The following is a 22736-nucleotide window of genomic DNA, read 5'->3' on the forward strand; positions in this document are numbered from 1 at the left end:
ATAAGTAGGGATCGACATAATCACCTGGCTACATAACCACAGGTACAAGGGAAAGCAGATGAAAGATTACCCAATAAAATTAATCAATACATAGATAAAGAAGGATATATATATGGACAGCAAAAGGTTTGAATATATAGAGGCGTCAATCTCAACTAGTGAGCAAACAACCTCGATGGAAATCTAAACTACAAGTCTATCTTTCGCATCATTCTCCCCAAACAAAGCAACTCAACTCATACCAACCAGGTCAGACTCATTTAAGCCTGAACGCACTGGTGGTAGTAGGGGTTCCACTTCTTGCAGACCAGGCCGCTCTCACAGCCGGTGGGGCCGGTGAAGTTGATACCGCCGCAGCGCTGGTAGATCTTGTTGGAGCCGGGGACGCCGGAGCTGACGGGGGCGGCGGAGGAGGTCGAGGCGCGGACAGAGGTGGTGAAGCTGCTGGGGGCAGGGGCAGGGACCTCGGGGGCGGACGAGGACTCAACGGGGGCAGGGGCGGCGGTCACGACGGCCTCCTGGGTGGTGGGGGCAGCGGTGACAATGGCCTCCTGGGTAGTAGCAGCGGCAGCGGTGGTCGAGACAGCGGCGGCGGGGGCAGTGGTGGAGGGGGCAGCGGCGGCGGACGAGGAAGAGCCCGAGCCGGAGGAGCCGGAGGAGGCACCGTCCCAGACGGCGGGGCCGGGGATGGGGTAGGAGTCGAAGTCGCTGTAGATGTCGAAGAGGACACCCTCGGTGTCGGCCTTGTAGGCGCCGGGGATGGCGACACCCTCGGGGAGGGTCTTGGAGCCGTCGGAGGTGACCTTGACCTGGACACACTCCATGTAGAACTGAGCACCGCCCTCGCGGTTACCCTCGTGGAGGGCGATGATCTCGGGACGGAGCAGGTACTCGCCGGCCTCGATGTCGGGGATGGTGACGGAGTGCTTGCCCTTGTTGGCGATCAGGTTGTCGACGGCCCACTTGTCGGTGGACTTGTCGTAGCCCTCCTCGGCCAGCTTGACCCAGCCCTCGCCGGAGGAGCCCTTCTTGGTGGGGGCAATGTAGGTCATGACGGGACCCAAGTGGGACGAGGCAATGATGTCGTCGCCGGCATCACGGCTGTCGTGGTGCCACTCGAAGGTGACCTTGTCGCCGGACTTGACGGACAGGGTCTTCGCGGCGGCCTTGTCACCGTTGACGTTGCAGGTCATGTCGGTGGAGGTGACATCGGTGACGGGGGAGTTGCTGGGGGGAGAACGGATGTAGCCAGAGTCGGTGTTACCCAGGCCCTGGTCCTCGCCGTTAATCCAGACGGCGAAGACGGTGGCGTGGGCGTTGGCCATCTTAGCAGCCGCTGCCAGAGCGAGCAATCCAGCGGTGGTCTTCATTTTGAAGGTGTAAAAAAGAATGGAATTGTCCGTAGGACGGTGTTAAAAAAGAGAGGAAGGGGGTGAAAAAGAGAACGTAAAAAACAAGAGAATGAATGCAGCTGTCCAGGCTTGAGAAACAAAAGAGAAGGCTTGTCAGAGGGAGGCATCGTTCAGCGCTGTCTTTATACAAGTTGGCCGGGTGGACTCTCGTAAGATAGCGAAGCCCTGCCAAGCATTGTACCAAGAAAGACGTTTCATCTAAATCGATAGGCTTCATTTCGACGTCTTGGCTTTTCCTCCGGCGGCGGAGACAACAGAGGGCCAGACCTGCCAGAGCGAACGAGTGTAAGCGCCGTGATTAGAGGTGCTTTTGCCTTTTCAACGTCTATCTCCACCCTGAGAGGGCAACTCCGGTGGTTCCTGCGATGGTGTTGCGCCGGCGGGCTTGGCAGAGGACCGTGTTTCAGCTTCATTTCATTAAATTTCGCCCGTCATGGAGAGGTAAACATGCCGATCAGATCGACCCACGCGATCTGCCGTCACAGATTGTCTCTGCCGTCCGTCTTCTTTGGTGGGAAAACTCCGATTTCCGAACGTCCCTGCCGTCTCAGGGTTTTGTGTTCAGGGTTTGAGGGTTTCGCCTGGAGGCACGAACTGGAGACGGATTGCGAATGCTTGACCTGGACTGGATAAATTAATTCGGCCCCAGTCCGAGTAAGACATGGAATACTCCGAATACCCTCCGTAGTGGCCTCGGTCCAGTATTATCCGGATATTAGCAATTTAGCATAATCCACCCTCTGGTCCTCCACTCGCCATTCGTGCCATGCCAACTATTCCCCGTCTGGTCGGCGGCAAACAATTGACCATCCAGGGTTAGTCGGCCCGATGGCGGTTCATAGATTAATTCAGATGAAGGGATTCATATAATTTGTTAGACCGTAGAGTCTTCGATCAATGAGATGGCCGGACGGGCGCTGGTGCCTGTTGATCGTTGGCCAGAAATTAATCCTAGGGTCGCTCGCTTGGACGATCAGGGCTGACCTGTCCATTTCTCCCATCAGCGGCGTTTACCCGTATATTGCACCGGTCGACGGCTTATGCCAAGGCAATATACTACCGAGAGAAAGCAATATCGAGTATCGAATGGTGGGATGGGCTGACCGTGAACGGTGTACTCCGTAGGGGCTAGCGAAATGATGGCGGCGTCCACAGGCGCCCACCAGTCCTCTATCATCCCATGCGAACCCCCTTTTCCTGGTGGAATCCCCGGATGGAAGACGATGGAAGGCCAGGCAGGGACTTTCGGTCGGTCTTCGGTCCACCTTCGCCGGAGTATCGTATCCGAATGGATTATGGAGATGGGACTGGGAGACTGGAGAGATGAATTGTCTTCTATTCTAGTCCGCCTCGAGCACTCGGTTTCCCTAGTTTCCTGGCTATTGCGATGGCTTGACTGACCGCTTCCTTTTTCTTTTCTTAAAATAGGTTGTCTAATTCTAGACCTCGGACGTGGTGCCAGATCTAATCGACTCGTCCGAACCCGTGAGTTGTGTGCAGAGCAGACCGACGGCCGACAGTCTGCGTTGATGCTGGACTCTCCCCGTCGCTGCACCATGTCGCGGTGATCGACAATATATTGAAGTCACAAACAGAAAGGGAATTCTCGGTCGGATCCAAGCCACGCGGTCGGTCGGTCTGGCATGACTTGCATGGGCGGCTGCAGTCGAGTCAATAGTGGATAACTACCTGACTGCGATCGAAGACAGCACACGTCGCTCTGATAATCGCCGACAGAGACAGACAGACAAACAGACAGACCACAAAGGCAGGTTACACGGATGACCAGAAAGAGAGTCGCGATCCATGTGTGACGCGGCGCAAACCGACCATGGGAAATCACAATGATCTGTCCGATCGCGTCTCGTCGGCAATCACCGCAGCCACAGCTCAGCTCAGCTCAACCCATCACGATCGGTGAGTTCCTCGTGAGCCGTGTGACCTGGTGAGGTGATTAGCCTGCGAGGCTGAAAACCGAGTTCGCGTGCAAGACGATCCTCGTCAGAACAAGTGCAGCCAGACATGGACTTGCTGGTCCGGACGAGAGTCATTGTGTGGAATGCTGGCGCCGACCACCAGCGAACCTTGAGCTCCTTGACGTGGACCACCGTGCGAGGCCATGTGAGCGGAATCCCATCCCTTGAGGATCATACATTCCTGGCGTGTCCGTGCCTGTCTTGTCGACTCCACGGTCTGCCAGGGCCTGGGGGGCTACACCGCATCACCCACCGGCTTTACCCGGGACGTTGAACGGTCGACTGGGGGGGGAACATTCGGTCGCAGTAAGGGATCAAACACTCCGCCAGACGCGATAGAGAGCGATCAGATACGTACACTGAGAGAGCGACCGGAGCCAAGTTCTGCAGGGCGCAAGGGTACGGCGGCCCCTTGCCATGTGCGTCAGCCGTGGATTCACCGCGGCCAGTCACGTTGAGCCAAGATGCCCTAAGCGACCACTTGCTGAGTTTGTGTGCCCTCTTGCGCTCGTCCAGAGTCCTGTAGTTCTGGCGGTCAACCCGGCATTGGTCCAGCATTTGTCCGGAATGTTCGAGCTCGACCTTGCAGCGAGAAGGTCTCTGGGATTGTGGCATTTGGGTTTGAATGGCTGGTGACGGTCGATTTGGTGGTCGGTTTGTATGGGCGGGCCCTTCGCCGGTCGGTATGTAGGAGTACGAGAGAGATCCAACATGCGATGTGTCGATCGGTGGACTCAATTGAGCTGTTGCAACTGAATTGGATCCGGACCCTGAATCGACAAACTAACTTGTTACTTGTTCCTTCGCTGGTGACTCCAGTAAAGTAGGTTTAGTCGTTAGTCAATGCATCTGGAATTTTACTTACTCATCGCTCGACTGGTCCATCCTGCCTGCGTAACCTTATAAGTCCCTCTGCCCGTTCCTGTCTTTGTGTTTCTTTTCTCCTGTCGTGCTATCTCTATAACCCCCCTTGTCCCTCTTTCCCTTCTTCTTTGTCTTGAACATTGATCTCCTCATTCGCCATGGGTGAACCCACCGCCGTCTCTGTGTGCCGCGAACCGACCTGCTCCCCCGCGGAGTCTGGTTACACGGCGTCCGTGTTGGCTTCTTGCCAACGACTCGGCGCTCTCAAGGCCACCGAGGGCTTCATGCTGGACGGCAGCTCGCTGGATCTCAGCTCGGTATACGCCGTCGCTCGGTACGTGTGGTTTTCCTGCTGGCGTCATGGTGATCTAGACAAGTGATCGTCCAGACCCGCTCCAGAACTCCGACCCAGATCCAAGGAATGGACCGAATTACTGACGAGACTAAACCCACCCAGACATGATGTGCCTGCCACCATCACGGGCAACCAGCGTGTGCTGGACCAAATGACCCGCAGTGTGGATATCCTGAGCCAGAAATTGTCGGCCGGTGAGATCATCTACGGCGTCAACACCGGCTTCGGCGGCAGCGCGGATACTCGCACCAACGACTATCCGGCCCTGCAAAAGGCGCTGATCCAGCACCACAATGCCGCCGTCGTGCTGCCCAGCGACCGTGGGGGTGCGCCCATCCCGGGTCTCAAGAGTCACAGCATGCCGGTGCCGGTCGTCAAGGCTGCCATGCTGACCCGCTGCAACTCCCTGCTGCGCGGCCACTCCGCCGTGCGACCCGAGGTCGTGCAGCACATCCTGGCCCTACTGGCCAACGGCATGACCCCCGTCGTGCCTCTGCGCGGTAGCATCTCCGCTTCGGGTGACCTGACACCGCTGGCCTACATCGCCGGCGCCCTGGAGGGCAACCCGGACATCGCCATCTACAAGGACACCACCGGCGAGGTAGTCCCCTCGAACCAGGCACTGCAGGAGCTGGGCCTGTCGCCCCTGGAGTTCGGTCCCAAGGAGGGTCTGGGCCTGTTGAACGGCACCGCGTTCAGCGCCGGCGCCGCCAGTCTCGTCCTGTTCGAAGCCAACCAGCTCGTCTTGCTCTCGCAGGTCCTCACGGCCATGGGCACCGAAGCCCTCCTGGGCACTCGCTTCAACTACCACCCGTTCATCGCCGAGGCGCGTCCCCACGAAGGCCAGCGCGAGGCCGCCGCCAACATCTTCGGCTTCCTGACCGACTCCAAGCTCGCCACAACAGCGCACCCCGGTGACGAAGGCGGCAACGAAGGACTCGCGCAGGACCGCTACGCCCTGCGCACCTCCAGCCAGTGGATCGGCCCCCAGATCGAAAACATGGCACTCTCCCTCCGCCAGATCGAAGTCGAGCTGAACTCCACGACCGACAACCCCCTCCTGGACCCCGTTGAGCAGCGGATCCACCACGGCGGCAACTTCCAAGCCGCGGCCGTCACCTCCGCCATGGAAAAGACCTCCGGTGCCATGCAAATGCTCGGCAAGATGTTTTTCGCGCAATGCTCCGAGATCATCAACCCGATGCTCTCCAACGGACTCCCTCCCAACCTCGCCCTCGACGACCCCAGCCTCTCCTTCGCCTTCAAGGGCGTCGATATCAACATGGCCTCGTATATCTCCGAACTCGGTTACCTAAACCACCCAGTCAGCAACCACGTCCAGTCCGCCGAAATGCACAACCAGGCCCTCAACTCCCTCGCCTTCATCGCCGCCCGCTACGCCTCCGACTCCGTCGACATCCTCTCCCTGATGGCCGCCACCTACCTGTACGTGCTCTGCCAGGCGCTCGACCTCCGCGCCCTGCACATCGAATTCGTCAAGGCCGCCCGGCCCCAGGTCGACGCCATCTCCGCCTCCGTCGGCGCCACCGACCCTACCACACAATCCCAAGTCTGGGAGCAGCTGATGCAGCACTGGGCGCGTAACAGCACGCACGATCTCTCCGACCGCGCGCGCGTCGCGGCCACATACACCCTCGGCAGCCTGGTGCACCTGATCACCTCGAGCGGAGCCACCCTGCAACCCAACGCCGTGCCCGACTGGCAATCCCAAGTCTCGGACATTCTGAGCACTAGCTACGCGTCCGCCCGGGAACAGTTCCTGGCGTCTCCGACGACAAAATCGTATCTGTGCAAGGCGTCGGCGAAGTTCTATTCGTTTGTGCGCGAGACGCTGAACGTACCCCTTCATCGCGGCATTGTTGACCACCCGACGTTCGAGACTGGCGAGGCGGATAAGAAGACGATTGGGTCGCGGATTGGGGAGGTTTATGCGGCTCTGAGGAGGGGGGAGATTCGTGATGTTTTGGTGGATTGCTTTTAGGCTGCGTTGGCTCTAGTTTGGACGAGTGAATTTAACTTACGGGTTGGATAATGGTAATAATTTGGTTATCAAGAGAGATGAGATTGGATGGGATCGGATGGGAGAAGACGGATAGAACGATTGTCTACGGATTTTCTTTACTTTTTCTTTTCTTCATTCTACTCCTGGCAATAGAAACTGCTGTTTGAATTTTTATAACTAGGACGGTTAATTTGTTGATTAGATATAGCGAAGCAGAACGAGATAGCGAGTGCAATTTCCTTCTTTTGAGCAGAATCAATTTTGTAATTCTTACAGTTAACTCATAGCATTCGTGGCGCATAATGTAAACCGCTTGAACAAGGCTATTGCGAACATGATAATATTTGATGATCAAAAAGCCACACGAACAAAAGCAGAACAGCGAGACAAAAGAAAAAGAAAAAGAGAGAATAAAAGGAATCAAATGAAAGACACAAAGGAAGAGAGAGAATGAACGCCGAAATAAGCTGAAAAATGAAACAATCGTAAACATCCAACCCACCCCATCAATCTGTATTGAAACGCTTCGGACGATACGAAATCGACATACTAGGCACCGGGTCCGGGATACTGGTATACCGACAAAGATTGTTCGTGATAAGTGGCACGAAGAGCGTCGTTGAGCTGGATGATGTCGTTCGCGGACAGTAGCAGAGCCATTGGGGGTCGCGCCAGATGTTGAATCTATTGATCACTAGCAGTTAGCATAGGTTTCTCGGTACTTAGATGATGAATAAAGAGACAGAGGGGCTTGGGGATACATACGAAGGCGTACAAAGATACTTCCTCAACGTAACCAACGTCGTAGGAAGCGTTATGACAGCAATTATCGGTGCCGGGTCAGTGGTTGTTACACTCGGAGCCGCAGTGGCCGGCGGTTCTCGTGTCACTGTGATGCGGTCCTGGGTTGTGGTGGTCGATGGAACGGCTGTTATAGACGCAGGAACGGATGCGGTGGTTTCGCTCGTGGTGTCTGTCGTTGTGATGCTAGAGAAGGGTGATGACGAGGCGGTTTCGAGTCCCTCCAGAACAGACTGCTGCACTTCAAGCCAGTTGTGTTGCCCGTCCCAATCCCAGTAATGCTCGATGGGGGACGCGATAGCGTCGGTGGTTGATGCAGTGATGGTTGTTACTGTTGTGGAGATGGTGCGAGGGCAGGAGTCAATGGACTGGAAGGTCGAGCAGGTCTATTGAAAAGGGTGAGTTAGGCAATTGCTCAATGAGTGAGTATGAAGAACTGGAGGATGTATACCTTGATGGTCTTTGTCTCAGGAGTCGGTGTGCTCGTCCCCGTTGCCGTGGGCGTGAAGATACTCACTGTCATCGTGCATGTAGATGCTGTTGCCGCCTGTGAGCAAGTTTCCGATTTGCTGGTCGATGTCGAACGCTCTGAGCTACTTGTTGCATCTGAGGATGTTGACTCAGTGGAGGTAGCCGTGTTGGGCCTGGTCGTAGATAGAGAAGTAGATCGCCCAGCAGTAGACGCCGAGGTAAAGGTATTTTTCTCATCTTGATCATTGTCCTTCCCATTGTGGCTCTTATCATCGTTGTTCTTGTCATCCTCAGTATTCGAATTACTTCCACTCCCCGATCCACCACCAGACCCACCGCCGCCCCCAGCAGGCGGCCCCGGAGGACCAGGCGGAACAGGAGGTCCGATCACAGGAGGCGAAGGTGGTCCTCCAGGAAGCAAAGCTGCACCACCGGGCACGGGAAGCGGGATAAAGCCACAGCATAGACCCCATGATTGACCGATATCTGGCTCGTCGGCGCAGAAGGCCGGAATGATACAGCTTTTGCTGCTACTTGTGTCGCAGAGATCACCCTGGCATTTCCAGACATCGGTCGGTTGGTTGTCGGAGTCGACAGTGTTGGTTGCGATGTATGTTATGCTGGTGGAGGTATCTGCGTTGCTGATGGGGAAAACCTGTTCGAGTTAGTTTGTTATTGTCTCATGAAAGCTTAAAGGTATGAGGGCTGCTTACGGTTATAGGCACAGGGACATCGGTTGTGAAGTTGGATTGGGCTGAGGTCATTGGTGAAGGCACGCTGGTTGATGACGTCTGAACTGGTAATAAGACTGGCGACGTGATATTAGGGGTGGAGGAAGTGACAGGGTATTCGTGACTGGTAGAGGTCAATGAAGTCGCACGGATTCGGGTATTTGATAGAGAGCTTGGTTTGAGACCTCCTGACGTAGGATCCTGTGCCCCATTGTTGCTAGTTGGGCTAGGATCCAAGATGTCTGAAGTGAAATGGTTTGTCGAGCTCTGTGCCGACAAGGAAAGGGTCTCATTCGAATGATTCTGCGATGTCATCAATGGCATCCTGATCGATGCTGCTGAACCAGTAGATGATGTAAAAGGTACATCTGAGAATGTCTTTTTCAAAGTGTTGCCATGTGGATATCTGCTCCGAGCTTCCGGTGGAAGAAGTGCTGCGGTCAGGGGATCTGTTTGAACCGTATTTGACGAAGTAGAAGCCCTGGTAGTATTTAAGGGAAGGTGGTGAACTGATCGGGTGAATGCTGATCGGATACTTGTATTGCTTCCCCTGAAGGTAGGCGCATTCTCTTCCAGCGTAGCCCCGTTCACAATAGGATCAACACCCCGGGCTTGGTTCTGTCGAGGCTTTTGACCAACTCTGTCGGTACGTGGAAGAGGAGAAATAGAGCCATTTCGATTAGGTCTCTGGGGTGGCTTATTATCAGTTGGACTAATCATTCTCGCTCCTGGAACAATTAGTTTCTAGGCTTTCAATTGAACCCCAAATATAAAAGGGATGAATATAGAGAGAACATATGTGACGCTTACCAAGCGCAAAGTAGGCATAGTTATCAGCGTTGAATCGACCCAGGCCACGTTGCTGTCCTAGCTTTACGCAGCGCTTCCAACCTACCAACTAGTTAGAACGAGGGTATCTAGCGGACTAATGGTTTCCCTCTAACACCTACCGTAGCTTGTCTTTCCGGCAACGTCGTCTGTCGGACGCACCGGTATAGCATGTGTCAGCTCATGCATCAGTGTGTGGTCCAACAGCGCGTAAGCATCCATGCGTGTCCGCTGGAAAATAGCATTATATCCGGCGTGGATGGGCCATGCTAACAAAGCCTTCGGACCAAGATGCCACTGTGTTGATTTTGTTAGCCATTTCTCGAACAAAGGTTCAAATGGTATATGATTCGAGTGGCATACCCAGTATTTGATTTTGGATTTGGAGCTAAATTCCAAATACCAGGAACATAGGTCAACCTGACCAAAGTTTGATACGCCATTGGACAGAGTGAGAGCCTTGTTGCGGAAAGAAAGTGTGGTGGTTAGCATGAGCCATCCCGTTCGTCCGTGCGGTGCAGGCTTACCATGAGTGGAATATACCCAGATTTCGACTTGCATGACTTATAAGAGAAGTCTATATTGGCTTTCTGGCTAGTATCCTTGTCACAAGCCACCGATTTGTTCTCCACTCCATTGCAATCCACTCCTTCGATGTATCGAGAGTAGTCACAGTATATGACCACGTCGTTGGGTTTTCTATCCTCTCTTAAAAGAGCGAAATTGAGGACGTTTGTATAGATCCCTTTTATATAATCTAGTTCATTTTGGTTGACCTGTCTATGACCGTTCACTGTTGTGACCGCAAATCCGAACATGTATTGGAAGAGGTCCATCTGAGCGACATTGTTGGTCTGGGTGCTGAGTGCGTCGAGGGTGTCCACTGCAGCAGCAGCAAGATCCAATGCGCCTTTCATGCCATCCTTGACCACATTCTCGTAGCCTTTGGCCAGGTTAATGCATGGTTCAATGGCCTCAAGGACTGAAGGGTCACTAACCTAACTCCACGCAGCGTTTGTCCATATTCCAGGCATTGACAAATGAAAGGAAGAATGTCGGTATAAGAAAAGCTATGTTTAAAGACTTCATGGCGAATTGGAAGGCAAATAAAACTCAACGGAAAATAGACTTGTGCCTTTGTCTGCTTCTGCGAACGATGATGGAGCCCATGATATGTATTCTTATACGAATATCAAGGAGTACTAATGTCCTGCATCGATATCTACGCCTTTCTTTGTGCTACTCGTAAAACTACACGATGCAACTAAAGGATCATTTGGTAACCTTTCAGATGAGAGCATTAACCGCTGTTAGTAGTTAGCCTTTGGGACGCTTATCGAGCTGATCGGTACCAAACTGTCGGTACCGCGAACGTGTTACTGGAGGAGAGGTACTGGATAGTGTGGTTTAAATAGGGGTCAATGCGAGAATACGGCATTAGAGCCCTTTAGATATGTGACTCCGGAAGGCCTATTTGAACTAGATTGTCTTTAAGCCATTTTCATTGACACATCGTCGCCACCACTGCTTTTACGATCGATGGAAGGTAGGCTTTCTCTGTGCTACGGTATGTAAATCAGAGTAGTCTTTCTTTTGCGATAGAGATGTTCTAGGCTCGAGCACATGTTTTCACAAAGGAATCGATCTACTGTTAGGTTGAGGCTGAAACGATGTGTTGTTCATAGATCCTCCGCTCTGGTCTAGACTTCAAAACCATTCGGAGTTGTATACCTCGGACCTGGATTTAAAGTTCAGCCAAAGCTACCTAAATATTCCGATAGACCAACCATACTAGCAAGCGCGATATCAGGCTGACCAGGGTTGTCGAATGGTAGTAGTTTCGGCCTTCAAGGGGAGTTCACTGGGCTGCTAAGCGCCGACATGAGATGATCAATTTGCGGTCAGACTCATCTTTGCCCCGCGTAAGTTTACGATTATATTAATAGATGTTGAGGCTGAGGTCCGAGCGCAGTCAAAGAAATATAATAGCCATGCTACGTGGCGAATCCGGTTGGTTCCTCTTGCTAGGCCCATGGGCGTGGTAACGGGATGATTCGAACACGTTAGTTTTCTAAGCGCCTGTCCAATCTAGCCCCGTCACTCTTGCCCTCGGCCGCGTTTGACCCTTATTTTCTTTGTTCCCCTTCGAAGTCCTGGTGGGGTACACTGACTCTCTCCAGAATCTGCGTGTTTGTTCTACCATTATACTTGGCTATCCCGAAATCCGTTCTTCAAACCATGGCCTTCCTCAGAGAATATGTGGAACGACTCGTTGGGAGAATGTATTTTGGGCCAAAATCCGACATTTCCAAAGCTGTTCCCAAAGAGCGCAAGAAAAATGCACCCAAGCCTCTTCCAAGCCTGCGGCCTCGAGCATTAAGCCTCCCAAACGGGGGTGATGAGAGAGGTCTCTCCATCCCTTTCACCCAAATCACGACTGAGAATGAAGTGATACGCCTAAAGGGACAACAATCTTTCTGTGATCAGAAGCAAAGCGATCTTTTAAGAAAGCTCCCCCTCGAGATCCGATCGCAGATCTGGAGGTACTGCGTCGCATCATTCGAGATACATGTTGTCCGAGGCAAGAACAAGCTTGTTGCTATTCCATGCTTGGGGCAAGAAGAAGAGGCTCGAATGCCACCTTGCCAACACAAATGTTGGGGTAGCTCCACCAAAGCCATTTTGGGATACTACGGAGTATGCCCCGGCTACTTCTACGACTCCAATGGCTGTCCTCCCTTATCGGATCCTGTTCCCTTGCTTCAAAGCTGTCGCGTAATGTAATGAAACCCAATTTTTTCCCTTTATACGTGTGTGACTTACGAAACATCAGATACTCCGAGGCTGTCGATCTGCTATACAATGAAAACTCATTCCGCGTCAACCACATTGATACAATCGTCAGTCTCTCACGCACAATCTTACCTTCACGGCTCAATATCATCCGCACTCTTCACTTGGCATATACGTTCCCGATGGGGATGTATGCGGAAAGTGACCATGCGATCCCACCGTATGATGCAAATACGTGGGAAGAAGTATGCCGGATCATCGCGAATATGACGGGCCTGAGAAAGTTATATGTCCACCTCGGGGGAAGCAACTTAAGATTTGAACTCCACGACATACTCAGGCCTTTGCATCAGATCAGACAGGTAGACACTTTTGATGTCTTTGTTGGTATTGGTTGTGACCCGGACAATGTTTGCACGGTAGAGAAGCCGTTTCGATTTGTCTTCCAACATTACGATCTACTTCCAGACTGGGAATGTTGTTGATGGACCTCATGGACTCATGTCCGTCCATAAATCTTTCTGTTCTCCCCTCTTGTTGTATCGTTATTATTTTACGATTATTGTTCTATCTCTGGCTTGAAACAATTTGAAATGGTAGCCATGGTTATGCATGGCTCCCGCTAGTCATCCAAATCCATAGCTTGCATTAGATTTATGCCCGCTTTATCCGGGTTTAGCGTCAAAAAAGGATCACGGTCAATCGATTTTTTCCTTAAACAAAAGGACCTGACAAATTGGTTTGTTGGCATTTAATCACTGAGAACTCTAGACTTCAATCCATTCGAGTATGATACGACATTTACATTGAAGAATCATTTGGCTATACGCTGGGGTGATGCTCTTCCGAATGTTCTGGGGACGGAAGATGTAGGGACATAAGAAACAAGTGAAATTATAAAGGCACTTCTACGCCGTTTGACCTCGCTATCTAAGCGGTAAACGTTGTTTGGCCCACAGTTCTGGTCTGCTTGTTTGTGAGATCCTTGTTAGTCTCATGCACTGAAGGTCGTTCGATAAATGTGGCTGAGGACGTATAGATCGAGTGTGTGGATTCAATTTTGGGTTCGACCTGCGCAGGAATCGAACGTCTCTGGTTTTGATTACTCAGAGGCTTGATAGATCCATTCTTCATTGGACGCATGGAAGCTTTGCCATTGTTTGGGTTGATCATTCTCGCCCCTGTAGTTGAGTCAGTAAAAAAAATCGATTGCATGTGTCATCCAAATCAACCGTACCTAGAGCAAAGTAAGCATAATTGTCGGCGTTGTTAATGCCCGAATCACGACTTTTTCCAAGACTCACACATCACTTCCAACCTAGCAACAACTGTTAAAATAAGCTTCTATACTTATTATAACACAGTGACGTACCGTAGCTGAAGAATTTAGATGTATCAGTCGTGGCTCGCAGGAAGATGGCATGCGTAAGCTCATGCAAGATGGTATGATCCAACAAAGCAGTAGCTTCGTCTTTCAGTTTCTTCATTCGGTTTATATGATGGTTAAAGATTGTCTGGGCTGTTCCCATGCTGATTGTTCATAACCCATACAAAAGAACAGACTCGAAAGACCGGATCATTCTGCTGTTCTAGATTATACTCTATACTGATTTCCGTTGGTCGAATCTCGACGAGGTCTCTGCAATCCGACTTACTGAGCCTAACAGTCTAATTGGTTTCCAGCGTGATGGCATGAAACGATGTGTTGTTTGATCTATGTTCTAGCCTCTAAGGCTATGCTGCGCTTTCGACCATGGAGTAGTAACTTAAAGTTCCACCAAGCAACTAATTATAATCTTCCGAGGCCACGATCAAAGAATAAGGCCGCGAATTGCTCTAGCAGGAGCAGGGGCCTTCGAAGAACAATTTACCCTTGTTGATATTAGCGCCGTGCTGAGGGGGTTTGTTTCGGTCAGACAGAAATTGGCCCCGTGTTCCATTGCCACGGGCATTGCGGTTGGACTAGAAGGCAAGGCTAGGAACTTGTATATAGCACAGGGCTCTATATGTGGGTTCCAGCTTTCTTTGTTACGGTGTTCTCGCCAATAGCATCCATGAGGACGGCGTAGTTCTAAGCGCCCACCACCCCGCTAGTTACCACTTCTCGGTGTCGACAGGAACCAACACGTCTTCCAACTCTTCTCTATCTCATTCTTAATACTTGATTTGTCTTTTGCTTACTGCCAGCCCTTTATCGCCTTGATTATTTGAAATCGTTCACCTCGGAAAGCCTTCGGTGCATGACTCCTTTCCGCTTCTAAAAAGCTAAACTCGGCTTCTTAATCATTGCGGATGATCGAAGATTATGGAGGCCTGCATATCTTTCTTTTATAAGATAGTCGAAAAAGGCGCTTTTGGGCAAGACGCCAATTTCCCTAAATCAATTACCAAGAAAAGGAAGAAGTTAACCCCGAAAGCATTACCCCAGCTCCGTCCTCGATCCCTGAGTCTCCACGCCGGAGAGAAAAGCGGGGGGACATTCGTTCTCGTAGGCAGCGAAAAGGGTATAGAATCAGACGCGAGACAATACGTGTGACCAGCACCAATCGCCGCTACTCGCTTCTCTTCCCGTCGAACTTCGCATCAAAATATGGACCTATGTCCTGGTACCTGGCGACCTCCATGTTGTGCGGGGCGAAGGCAGACTCTTGACTATAAAATGCTTGGGGGCAGAGGCAAGACACCGGTATCCACCCTGCCAACACCGATGCTGGGGTAGTGCCACAAAACCATTTCTTTGGTATCGCGGTGTCTCTCCGGGATATTGCGTCGGCACTAAAGGCTGCAAATGGTATTGTGGTGCAGTTCCTCTCCTTCAGACATGCCGATCGATGTAAGTCCTTGGGCGTGTATCCTAGATAATGCCTCCTTTAAACTCACATGAAACTAGCTACACTGAAGCAGTTTCAATCTTATACCATGATAATATCTTCCGGTTCAATCACGTCGATACTATGATCAGCCTATCTCGCACAATTCTCCCCTGTCGACTTAACCTTATACGTGTCGTCCATCTGGCACATTCCTTCCCATTTTCTATGTATGGCCACAACTCTCGGAAGGTGGTCGCGCCGTACGATGCGAAAACTTGGGAAGAGACGTGTCAAGCTTTAGCCGGCATGACTGGCCTCGAAGAACTCTACATGCATCTTGGGGAGTTCTGTTCCTCTGAAATCCACGAGGTACTGGCACCATTGCACGCAATACAACAAACAAGAGTATTTGAGTTATTTCTGGGAGTGGGGAGTAACCCAGAAGAGCTTTATCAAATTGAAGATAGGCCTTTTCGATTTGTCGGACAGCTGGATTGGGGAATGGTTGACCGATCGGAGGAATGGATATGTTGTTGATACCCCAGTTCTTGGATTGGATGCTTTTTGATATGAATTATGGAAAATCCACACCTGTCTTGAATGGAGCTTTCTGTTCGATCTTCATACTCTGAATGTGTTGGTTCCTTTGATGCCTTTGACTTTTCAAGTGCTTATCATATCTAGCCTCTCGTCCCTTGGCATTATCTGTTGTTTGATTTATATTGTTTGTTCGTCTTTGTGGTTTGACTAGGGTATGCTATCTTCCTCCGGATTTTGGGGATCTGATTATCGGTGTAGCTGTTAATCATGGAAACTGGCCAAACCATGGACTTTGGCAAATATCTTGCGGACCGATCTATCGACCTCCTGTATCTTGGGCCCGGAACCGACATTCCTAAAGCTATCCACGAACAACACAAGAGAAATACATTTGGAGGGAAATAATAAACAAATCAAATCAAGGAGGCCACGCGGGCAAGTATTGGTTGCGGTAAAGAAGCTTTCCGGGCGAATATCCCTGTAAAAGGTACCATTACGCCATGTAACCTCGCTATCTAAGCATTGCCTGATAGGTGATAATTGGAGCAATACACGCAATATGTGGGTATTATTGGCAAATCATCCCTGAAAGATGTAGCCTGCTACGCGTTGCTTCTCCCAACTAATCTAAAGCCTCTTAACCAGCCGCAATATAGACCTGCAAACGTGAATCCTGACCATATGACCCCCGCTCGATTGCGGTTGCCTGTGCGCATGTCCAATCCAGTAGCCTTACAAGTAAAATACATAAGAGATTACCGCCCCTTTTCTCGCCCATTCATGGAAGCAGTTTCTATTCAAATATATCATATTTGCCAGCTCCATGGTTTAGTGGTAGTTTCAATCCCTTCTTTGTCGTTGAGCGAGCCCAGAAAAAGCCTGTCCCTGTACCTTGCATGCATCCGAGATTGGTTTAAAATGACACCATTGCGCTTCGTAACAGAAGGAGGCTTCAAAAATGCCCAGATAGGTCACGAAGAGCCTGTCGGACTATTAAGTCTGTTGACATTTGGGTGGATCTACCCATTGCTGTCAGTATGTAATGTTTTTCTATCGATTCTTTCCTTTGCGCAAGCTAACATGACTTGTTCTCTAGATTGGATACTCTAGACCACTAATCAAAGACGACACCGGGACATTGAATCGGAAACGAGCCGTTGCGCTACACAAAAATACCGTCCTTGAGACCTTCCAGCAAAATCTCGCTGCTCGTAGGCGTTTTCCACTTCTCTGTGCCTTGCATGATGCATTCAAAGCCCAGTTCTGGGTAGGAGGACTCGCCATGCTGTTTGCAAATATTCTACAAATCATGGCACCTTGGCTACTGAGGTATCTTCTCGTCAGCTTATCGGATGGGTCTTCCAACTCTACATCCTTAACCTACGTGGCTATACTCTTCACCACTCAGATGGGGATGAGCTTTGCTCTTGTCCATTACCATTATCTGGGACAGGTTGTGGGTAGTCAGGTCAAAGCTGCTTTGACTGCTATAGTCTTTGAGAAATCACTGGAGTTCTCGAGCAATGACGGCAACGACTGGACTGAGGGAAAGATATCGAACTTGATAACGGTCGATTCGCAGCGTATCGAGAGCGCTCTCCTCTACGCAAACATGATCTGGAGTGAGCCTCTGGCAGTTGTCCTGGCATTGATTGTTCTCTTTTATAATCTTCGCTGGAGCGCACTCAGTGGTCTTATCCTTCTTTTTGTTGGTGGGAAGGGAGTAGAACTTAGCATGGGCTGGCTGATATCAGGGCGTGTGGCAATTAACGCGGAAGTAGATGACAGGACATCGCGCCTTCAGGAGGCGCTGCAAAACATGAAATTTGTCAAGTTTCATGGTTGGGAGTCATACTTTCTTCGTCGGATCTCGGATGCCAGAGCGGCGGAGGTTCAGCAGCAACGCAGACTATTGAACATTCGAAGCACGATCATGTCCCTGTCCATGTCCCTCCCTTCGTATGCGGCCATGATTTCTTTTGTTATGTTCATGACTTACCAAGGTCGGCTTTCAGCTGCAGAGGCTTTTTCGTCGCTGGCCTTGTTTAATTGTCTTCGCAAACCACTCAACATCTTGCCTATGGTGCTCAGTCAGCTCATCGATGCTTGGATATCTTTGCAACGCATCGAGTCATTTCTAAGGGAGAATTACCAACAAGACACAATTATCTGGGCTCTCGGTGCACATCACGCCGTGGACATGACAAACGCCTCTTTTGCCTGGAACTATGCTGCGGAAATGAAACACAATAATGATGATTCATCCGCTGCAATCGGCGAAGAGACTGCATTGCTGTCCGTGAATAAGCAGTCCAGCCAGAATGCTAGTAACGTCTTGTCCGCCGCCCTTCATAACATCAACTTGCAGATCAAACATGGGGAGCTTGTCGCGATCTCAGGGCCAGTAGGGTCAGGGAAAAGTGCACTTCTCCTCGCCCTTGCAGGCCAGATGAGCCAGACACAAGGTCAGGTCACACTAGGCGCAACACGCTCTTTCTGCTCTCAGGTCCCCTGGATCGAAAGTGGAACATTCCGCAACAACATCCTGTTTGGGAAGCCTTTACGACAACCATGGTATGACCAGGTAGTGGAAGCTTGCGCTTTGAATCCTGATCTCGAAACATGGGAGCATGGCGACCAGACTTGTATCGGCGAACAGGGCATCACATTATCTGGCGGACAGAAGCAACGGATTAGTCTAGCGCGAACAATCTATGCTGACGCCGACTTACTGCTTCTCGATGATCCCTTGTCGGCTGTGGATGGGGATGCTGGCCATCACATCTTTAACAAAGCCATTCGTGGGCTGCTACGGGGAAAGACTTGCATCCTAGTATCCCACCAATCGCACGTCATTGCTCAATGCGACCGTGTATTATGGCTAGAGAAGGGTTGTATCAAAAAAGGTGATGAGATATCCAAAGGAACATCTGATAACGCAATACTCTCGTCTATCTTTCCCACCAACGAAGAGCCCAGGCCTCAGAGCTCTGCGGATCAACTACATAACAGATCAGACGATGGGCCGTACAAAACTGTAAAAAAGAGCCAAAAAAATAGTAAGAGAACATTTCAACAAAAGTCATGATGATAACGCTAAAAAGTGTCTCCAGATACCGTTATGAGCAGCGAGACCCATCAGTCTGGCAGCGTCACGCGGTCTACCTACAAGGCATACTTTTCTGCTTCGGGTTCTATGTTTCATTGGCCCATACTTTTCCTTCTTTTGATTGTCTCGCAAATAGCTGGAATATTTACCGGCATATGGCTATCCTGGTGGGTGGATGACGCCTTTAGCTGGAGAAATCGTAACTATATAGCGGGTTATGTCTTCCTTGTAGTCATCCAGAGCGTGCTTATGTGGGCATACCTAAGCCAGGCCTCAATGCTAGGCTTACGAGCAAGCGATCGCCTCTTCAAGACAGCTCTCCGGCGTGTTCTTTACGCACCCTTGTCATTTCACACCGCCAATCCAGTTGGGCGACTCATGAACCTATTCTCCAGTGATGTCAGTCAGCTCGACAACGGCGTTAGTGACACGATTCGGGCCTTTTTCTTGATGCTTGGTATTATGCTATCGACTTTTCTATTGATATCAATTCAGTTCCCTATGGTAGGAAATACTTCCGACCCCCCATGTGCAGGACTTGATCTAATTGTCAAGCTCTTCAGTTTGTGGTATCCTTCCCAGGTGTCCTTTTTGCCATATACTACACCTCGAGCTACTATTGCGCATCGAAGCAAGAGCTAAAGCGGCTCGAGACCACCGCACGTTCTACAGTCGCAGCAAAGGTTACGGAATGTATTGCTGGCCGTCAGACTATTCGAAGCTTTGGCTCGCAGGACATTTTCAAAGCTCGACTAGACGTCGCTATCGACGAAGCAAGCAACTTCTCCCGTCTCACGTCAGCTAGCCAACAATGGTTAAATCTCCGATTAGACGCGTTAGGGAATCTTCTACTTTTTTTTGTCGGATCATTGATTGTCTTGTCTGGAGACTCTATCCTCGCTAGTATGTCGGGCCTGATCATGACCTACGCGCTGGCGGTCGTGCAGATAATTCCTGGCGTTGTGTCCCAGTCAGCTGAGATTGAAAGCTCCCTCATCACAGTCGAGAGGATGATGTATTATGGTAACGAGATCCCGACAGAGATATCAACACCGGCCACCGTGCCACCCCCGACTTGGCCGGAGAAGGGGGATATAACGATGAAGTGCGTCAGCCTGCGCTACCGAAGTGATCTCCCTCGTGCACTGCACGGGGTAAACCTGACAATATCTGGTGGCGAGAAGATAGGCATTATTGGCCGCACTGGTGCAGGTAAATCCACTATTATATCCGCTCTTTTTCAACTCTTCCCGCTGGAGGAGGGGTCCATCGTTATCGACAATATCAACATCGCAGATCTGGATCGCCAATCCTTGAGATCCAGATTAGCTATCATCCCTCAAGATCCAACATTGTTCGACGGGACAGTCCGGTCCAACCTCGATCCCGCCGAAGAATACGCAGACGCTGTTCTGTACAACGCACTTCGTATGGCTAGCCTTACTCGAATCCATCTCGATCATAGGGTTCTGCCCCACGGTGCAAATCTTTCCCTGGGTGAGAAGCAGTTGCTTGCACTAGCACGCGCCTTGGTGCGAGATCCTCGCATCCTTGTCTGTGACGAGGCTACGTCTGCCGTCGATCAACACACTGATGAAGCCGTTCAACAAACTTTACTTACTGCCATGAAGGGAAGGACAGTCATTTGTATTGCTCATCGGCTGCAAACTATCATGCGATATGATCGTATCTGTATGATTGATCAAGGCCGAGTGGTTGACTTTCAAACTCCCCGTGTCTTGTTTGACACGAACACGCAATTTCAACAAATGTGCAGACTCACTGTTTAACTTAGTGCTTTATTACGAGGATGGCAATAGGTACTTTTTTATCACCTAGAACTGTCTAATATTGTATCTGTATGGAGTTTTTAACCACTAAGTTACTAAAAGACTAGAATACCATGTCAAAAGACTTGGTACGCGCCTCGCTCTATGCAGTGGCCTTGACCAGTTCGTCACATAACATAGCTTTGATGTGCACTAGGCAGTCCAACGGGAGGCTTGAGTTTATAAGAAGGGTTTTGAAATCCCAAAGTCTGGGGAGGTCGACGCTATCCTCATCCGTTAAACCTCGTTAGCACATACAAAGGGGGGAAAGTACGACTTACCTAGCAATTGGCCCCGCAAGGCCGAGGTCAGGCGTCCTCTCTATAGTACTGCTGACATTTAGTGGGTGTGTGGTATTAATTCGGAGGCCCTGGCCGACGAAGCTATCCTCCAGCGTTTCCAGGGACGATAGGTCGATACTAGAGACATCTACTCGATTAGATAGTATTCTTGTGCAGACACCTGCATCGAATCATCACGAATTACGGACTGGACGTGCCTTGATAATGGGCCGTCGATTTGAATCCTCCCAGATGAGGTGACCAGGTTTGATAGGTTGATAGCTGCTGGCATGACCCATGTAAGTAGACATGGAAACCCTATCCAATATGTTTGGTACACTTGGGTCTTGGACACATATAGATAAGATCTACCCACCACACCATTCCCATTCAGGCAAAGTACACGCGCGCTGACTCATGCGACCATCCACAAGTCACCGCCGACCACATGTGGCTGGGCGCCCCACCTCTGCCCCACTCGACCCAGACCCATGACGAAAGCACCGCCACAGCCCCTCCTTCACACCTGAGGCACCGAGCTGAGCTACGAAGCTCTCCTGGTTAAATACCTTTCTTTCTCTCTTCATCCTCCTCCTGCTCCGGTCCTCTCCTACATCATCCTCCCCATACCTTTTCATCTTCCATATACCCAAAAATATATACCACCTTCCAAAATGGGCTTCTCCGATCTCATCCAAGACACCATCAATAAGCACACCGGCGGCGGTGACAACAACAACAGCAACAACAACAACTCCTCCTACGGCGGCGGCGGTCCTCCCAGCTACGGCAACGAAGGCGGCTACAGCGCCGGTGGTAGCAGCCAGTTCAACACCCCTCACGGCGGTAACCCTTCTTCCTACGGTGGTAACCCCTCTTACGGCGGAAACCCTTCCTACGGCGGCGGTGGTCCTCCCAGCTACGGTAACGACGGCGGCTACAGCGCCGGCGGCAGCAGCCAGTTCAACACCCCCCACGGTGGAAATCCCTCCTACGGTGGTAACCCCTCCCACGGCGGCGGTCCCAGCTACGGCAACGATGGTGGCTACAGCGCCGGCGGCAGCAGCCACTACAACACCCCTCACGGAGGAAACCCCTCCTACGGCGGCGGCGGACACTCATCGGGCTACGGCTCCGACGACGACTTCAACCCGGCGGTCTCGCACGCCCAGGCGGAGCACAACGAAGACAGCTCGCTATTCAACACTGCCCTGTCATTCATCAAGGACCGGAAGCAGCAGTACGCGCAGAAGGACAATGACATCGACGAGGCGCAGATGGTGCAGTCGCATCAGGCGCTGTACGGTGGCGGCGGGGACAGCAACCGGGCTCACGACTCGAACTCCCTCGGTGCGGGAGCTGCCATGCAGGCGTTGAAGATGTTCACGTCGGGAGGTGGCTCTTCGTCGGGTGAGAGCAGCGGTGGTAGTGGAGGCATGGATAAAAATAAGTTGATTGGGATTGCCATGGCTCAGGCGAGTAAGTTGTGGGAGGAGAAGAATGCGAGTGGGGGTGGTGTGGTAAGTTCTTCCCTTCTTTTTCCTCGGGGTTAATGATGGTGGTTTGCAAATAAGGCTAACTTTTGCGTTTCCTATAGTCCGAGGACAAGCAGTCTGCTGTGAACAAGGCCGCCGAGATGGCGCTGAAGATGTACATGAAGAACCAGGGCAGTGGATCGACCGGCACTGGAGGGCCCGGCGGTGGTTTGATGAGCTTGGCCAGCAAATTCTTGAAGTAAGCTGAAGTAACGGACTGGGTGATTTGGGATCGAAGCATAGTGCATAGTTTATTTCAGGAATTCATTTATGTATGTTCGTGCAACCTTGTATGTAGCATGCGGGTCTTGTTTTTACACACCATAGCCGACAGCTCATGCATATATAGTATAGCAGACTCTATTTATACCAAAC

The 22736-nt window shown here is 51.1% G+C and overlaps 8 protein-coding genes across 8 annotated transcripts; 4 read left to right on the plus strand and 4 right to left on the minus strand.

Annotated features, from left to right (window-relative positions):
- Window positions 1–60: 60 nt before the first annotated feature.
- Window positions 61–1550, minus strand: eglD (putative endoglucanase). Its single transcript, XM_046089181.1, has one exon. The coding sequence runs from the start codon at window positions 1368–1370 to the stop codon at window positions 261–263; it is 1110 nt and encodes a 369-aa protein (XP_045945151.1). The 5' UTR covers window positions 1371–1550; the 3' UTR covers window positions 61–260.
- A 1598-nt stretch (window positions 1551–3148) lies between these two features.
- Window positions 3149–4176, minus strand: LDX57_007466 (uncharacterized protein). The gene has a single exon (XM_046089182.1). It carries the CDS (start codon window positions 4001–4003, stop codon window positions 3647–3649), a length of 357 nt encoding a protein of 118 aa, XP_045945152.1. The 5' UTR covers window positions 4004–4176; the 3' UTR covers window positions 3149–3646.
- A 234-nt stretch (window positions 4177–4410) lies between these two features.
- Window positions 4411–6804, plus strand: LDX57_007467 (uncharacterized protein; the record flags this gene model as incomplete). The annotated part of the gene is made up of 2 exons (XM_046089183.1): window positions 4411–4586; window positions 4710–6804. 2 exons carry the CDS (start codon window positions 4411–4413, stop codon window positions 6607–6609), a joined length of 2076 nt encoding a protein of 691 aa, XP_045945153.1. The 3' UTR covers window positions 6610–6804.
- Window positions 6805–7179: 375 nt separating this feature from the next.
- On the minus strand, window positions 7180–8957 carry LDX57_007468 (uncharacterized protein; the record flags this gene model as incomplete). The annotated part of the gene is made up of 4 exons (XM_046089184.1): window positions 7180–7314; window positions 7392–7817; window positions 7883–8557; window positions 8616–8957. 4 exons carry the CDS (start codon window positions 8955–8957, stop codon window positions 7180–7182), a joined length of 1578 nt encoding a protein of 525 aa, XP_045945154.1.
- A 615-nt stretch (window positions 8958–9572) lies between these two features.
- LDX57_007469 (uncharacterized protein) lies at window positions 9573–10484 on the minus strand (the record flags this gene model as incomplete). Its single annotated transcript, XM_046089185.1, has 4 exons — window positions 9573–9758; window positions 9825–9920; window positions 9989–10404; window positions 10460–10484. The coding sequence occupies 4 exons, from the start codon at window positions 10482–10484 to the stop codon at window positions 9573–9575; spliced, it is 723 nt and encodes a 240-aa protein (XP_045945155.1).
- Window positions 10485–16525: 6041 nt separating this feature from the next.
- On the plus strand, window positions 16526–18492 carry YOR1_2 (ATP-binding cassette transporter yor1; the record flags this gene model as incomplete). The annotated part of the gene is made up of 3 exons (XM_046089186.1): window positions 16526–16642; window positions 16704–18365; window positions 18442–18492. The coding sequence occupies 3 exons, from the start codon at window positions 16526–16528 to the stop codon at window positions 18490–18492; spliced, it is 1830 nt and encodes a 609-aa protein (XP_045945156.1).
- Window positions 18493–19621: 1129 nt separating this feature from the next.
- YOR1_3 (ABC transporter C family protein) lies at window positions 19622–20506 on the plus strand (the record flags this gene model as incomplete). Its single annotated transcript, XM_046089187.1, has 1 exon — window positions 19622–20506. One exon carries the CDS (start codon window positions 19622–19624, stop codon window positions 20504–20506), a length of 885 nt encoding a protein of 294 aa, XP_045945157.1.
- A 994-nt stretch (window positions 20507–21500) lies between these two features.
- LDX57_007472 (uncharacterized protein) lies at window positions 21501–22564 on the plus strand (the record flags this gene model as incomplete). Its single annotated transcript, XM_046089188.1, has 2 exons — window positions 21501–22346; window positions 22424–22564. 2 exons carry the CDS (start codon window positions 21501–21503, stop codon window positions 22562–22564), a joined length of 987 nt encoding a protein of 328 aa, XP_045945158.1.
- Between the last annotated feature and the right edge of the window lie 172 nt (window positions 22565–22736).

Source organism: Aspergillus melleus (genome assembly GCF_016097325.1).
Source record: "Aspergillus melleus strain CBS 546.65 chromosome Unknown contig4, whole genome shotgun sequence".
NCBI lineage: Eukaryota > Fungi > Ascomycota > Eurotiomycetes > Eurotiales > Aspergillaceae > Aspergillus > Aspergillus melleus.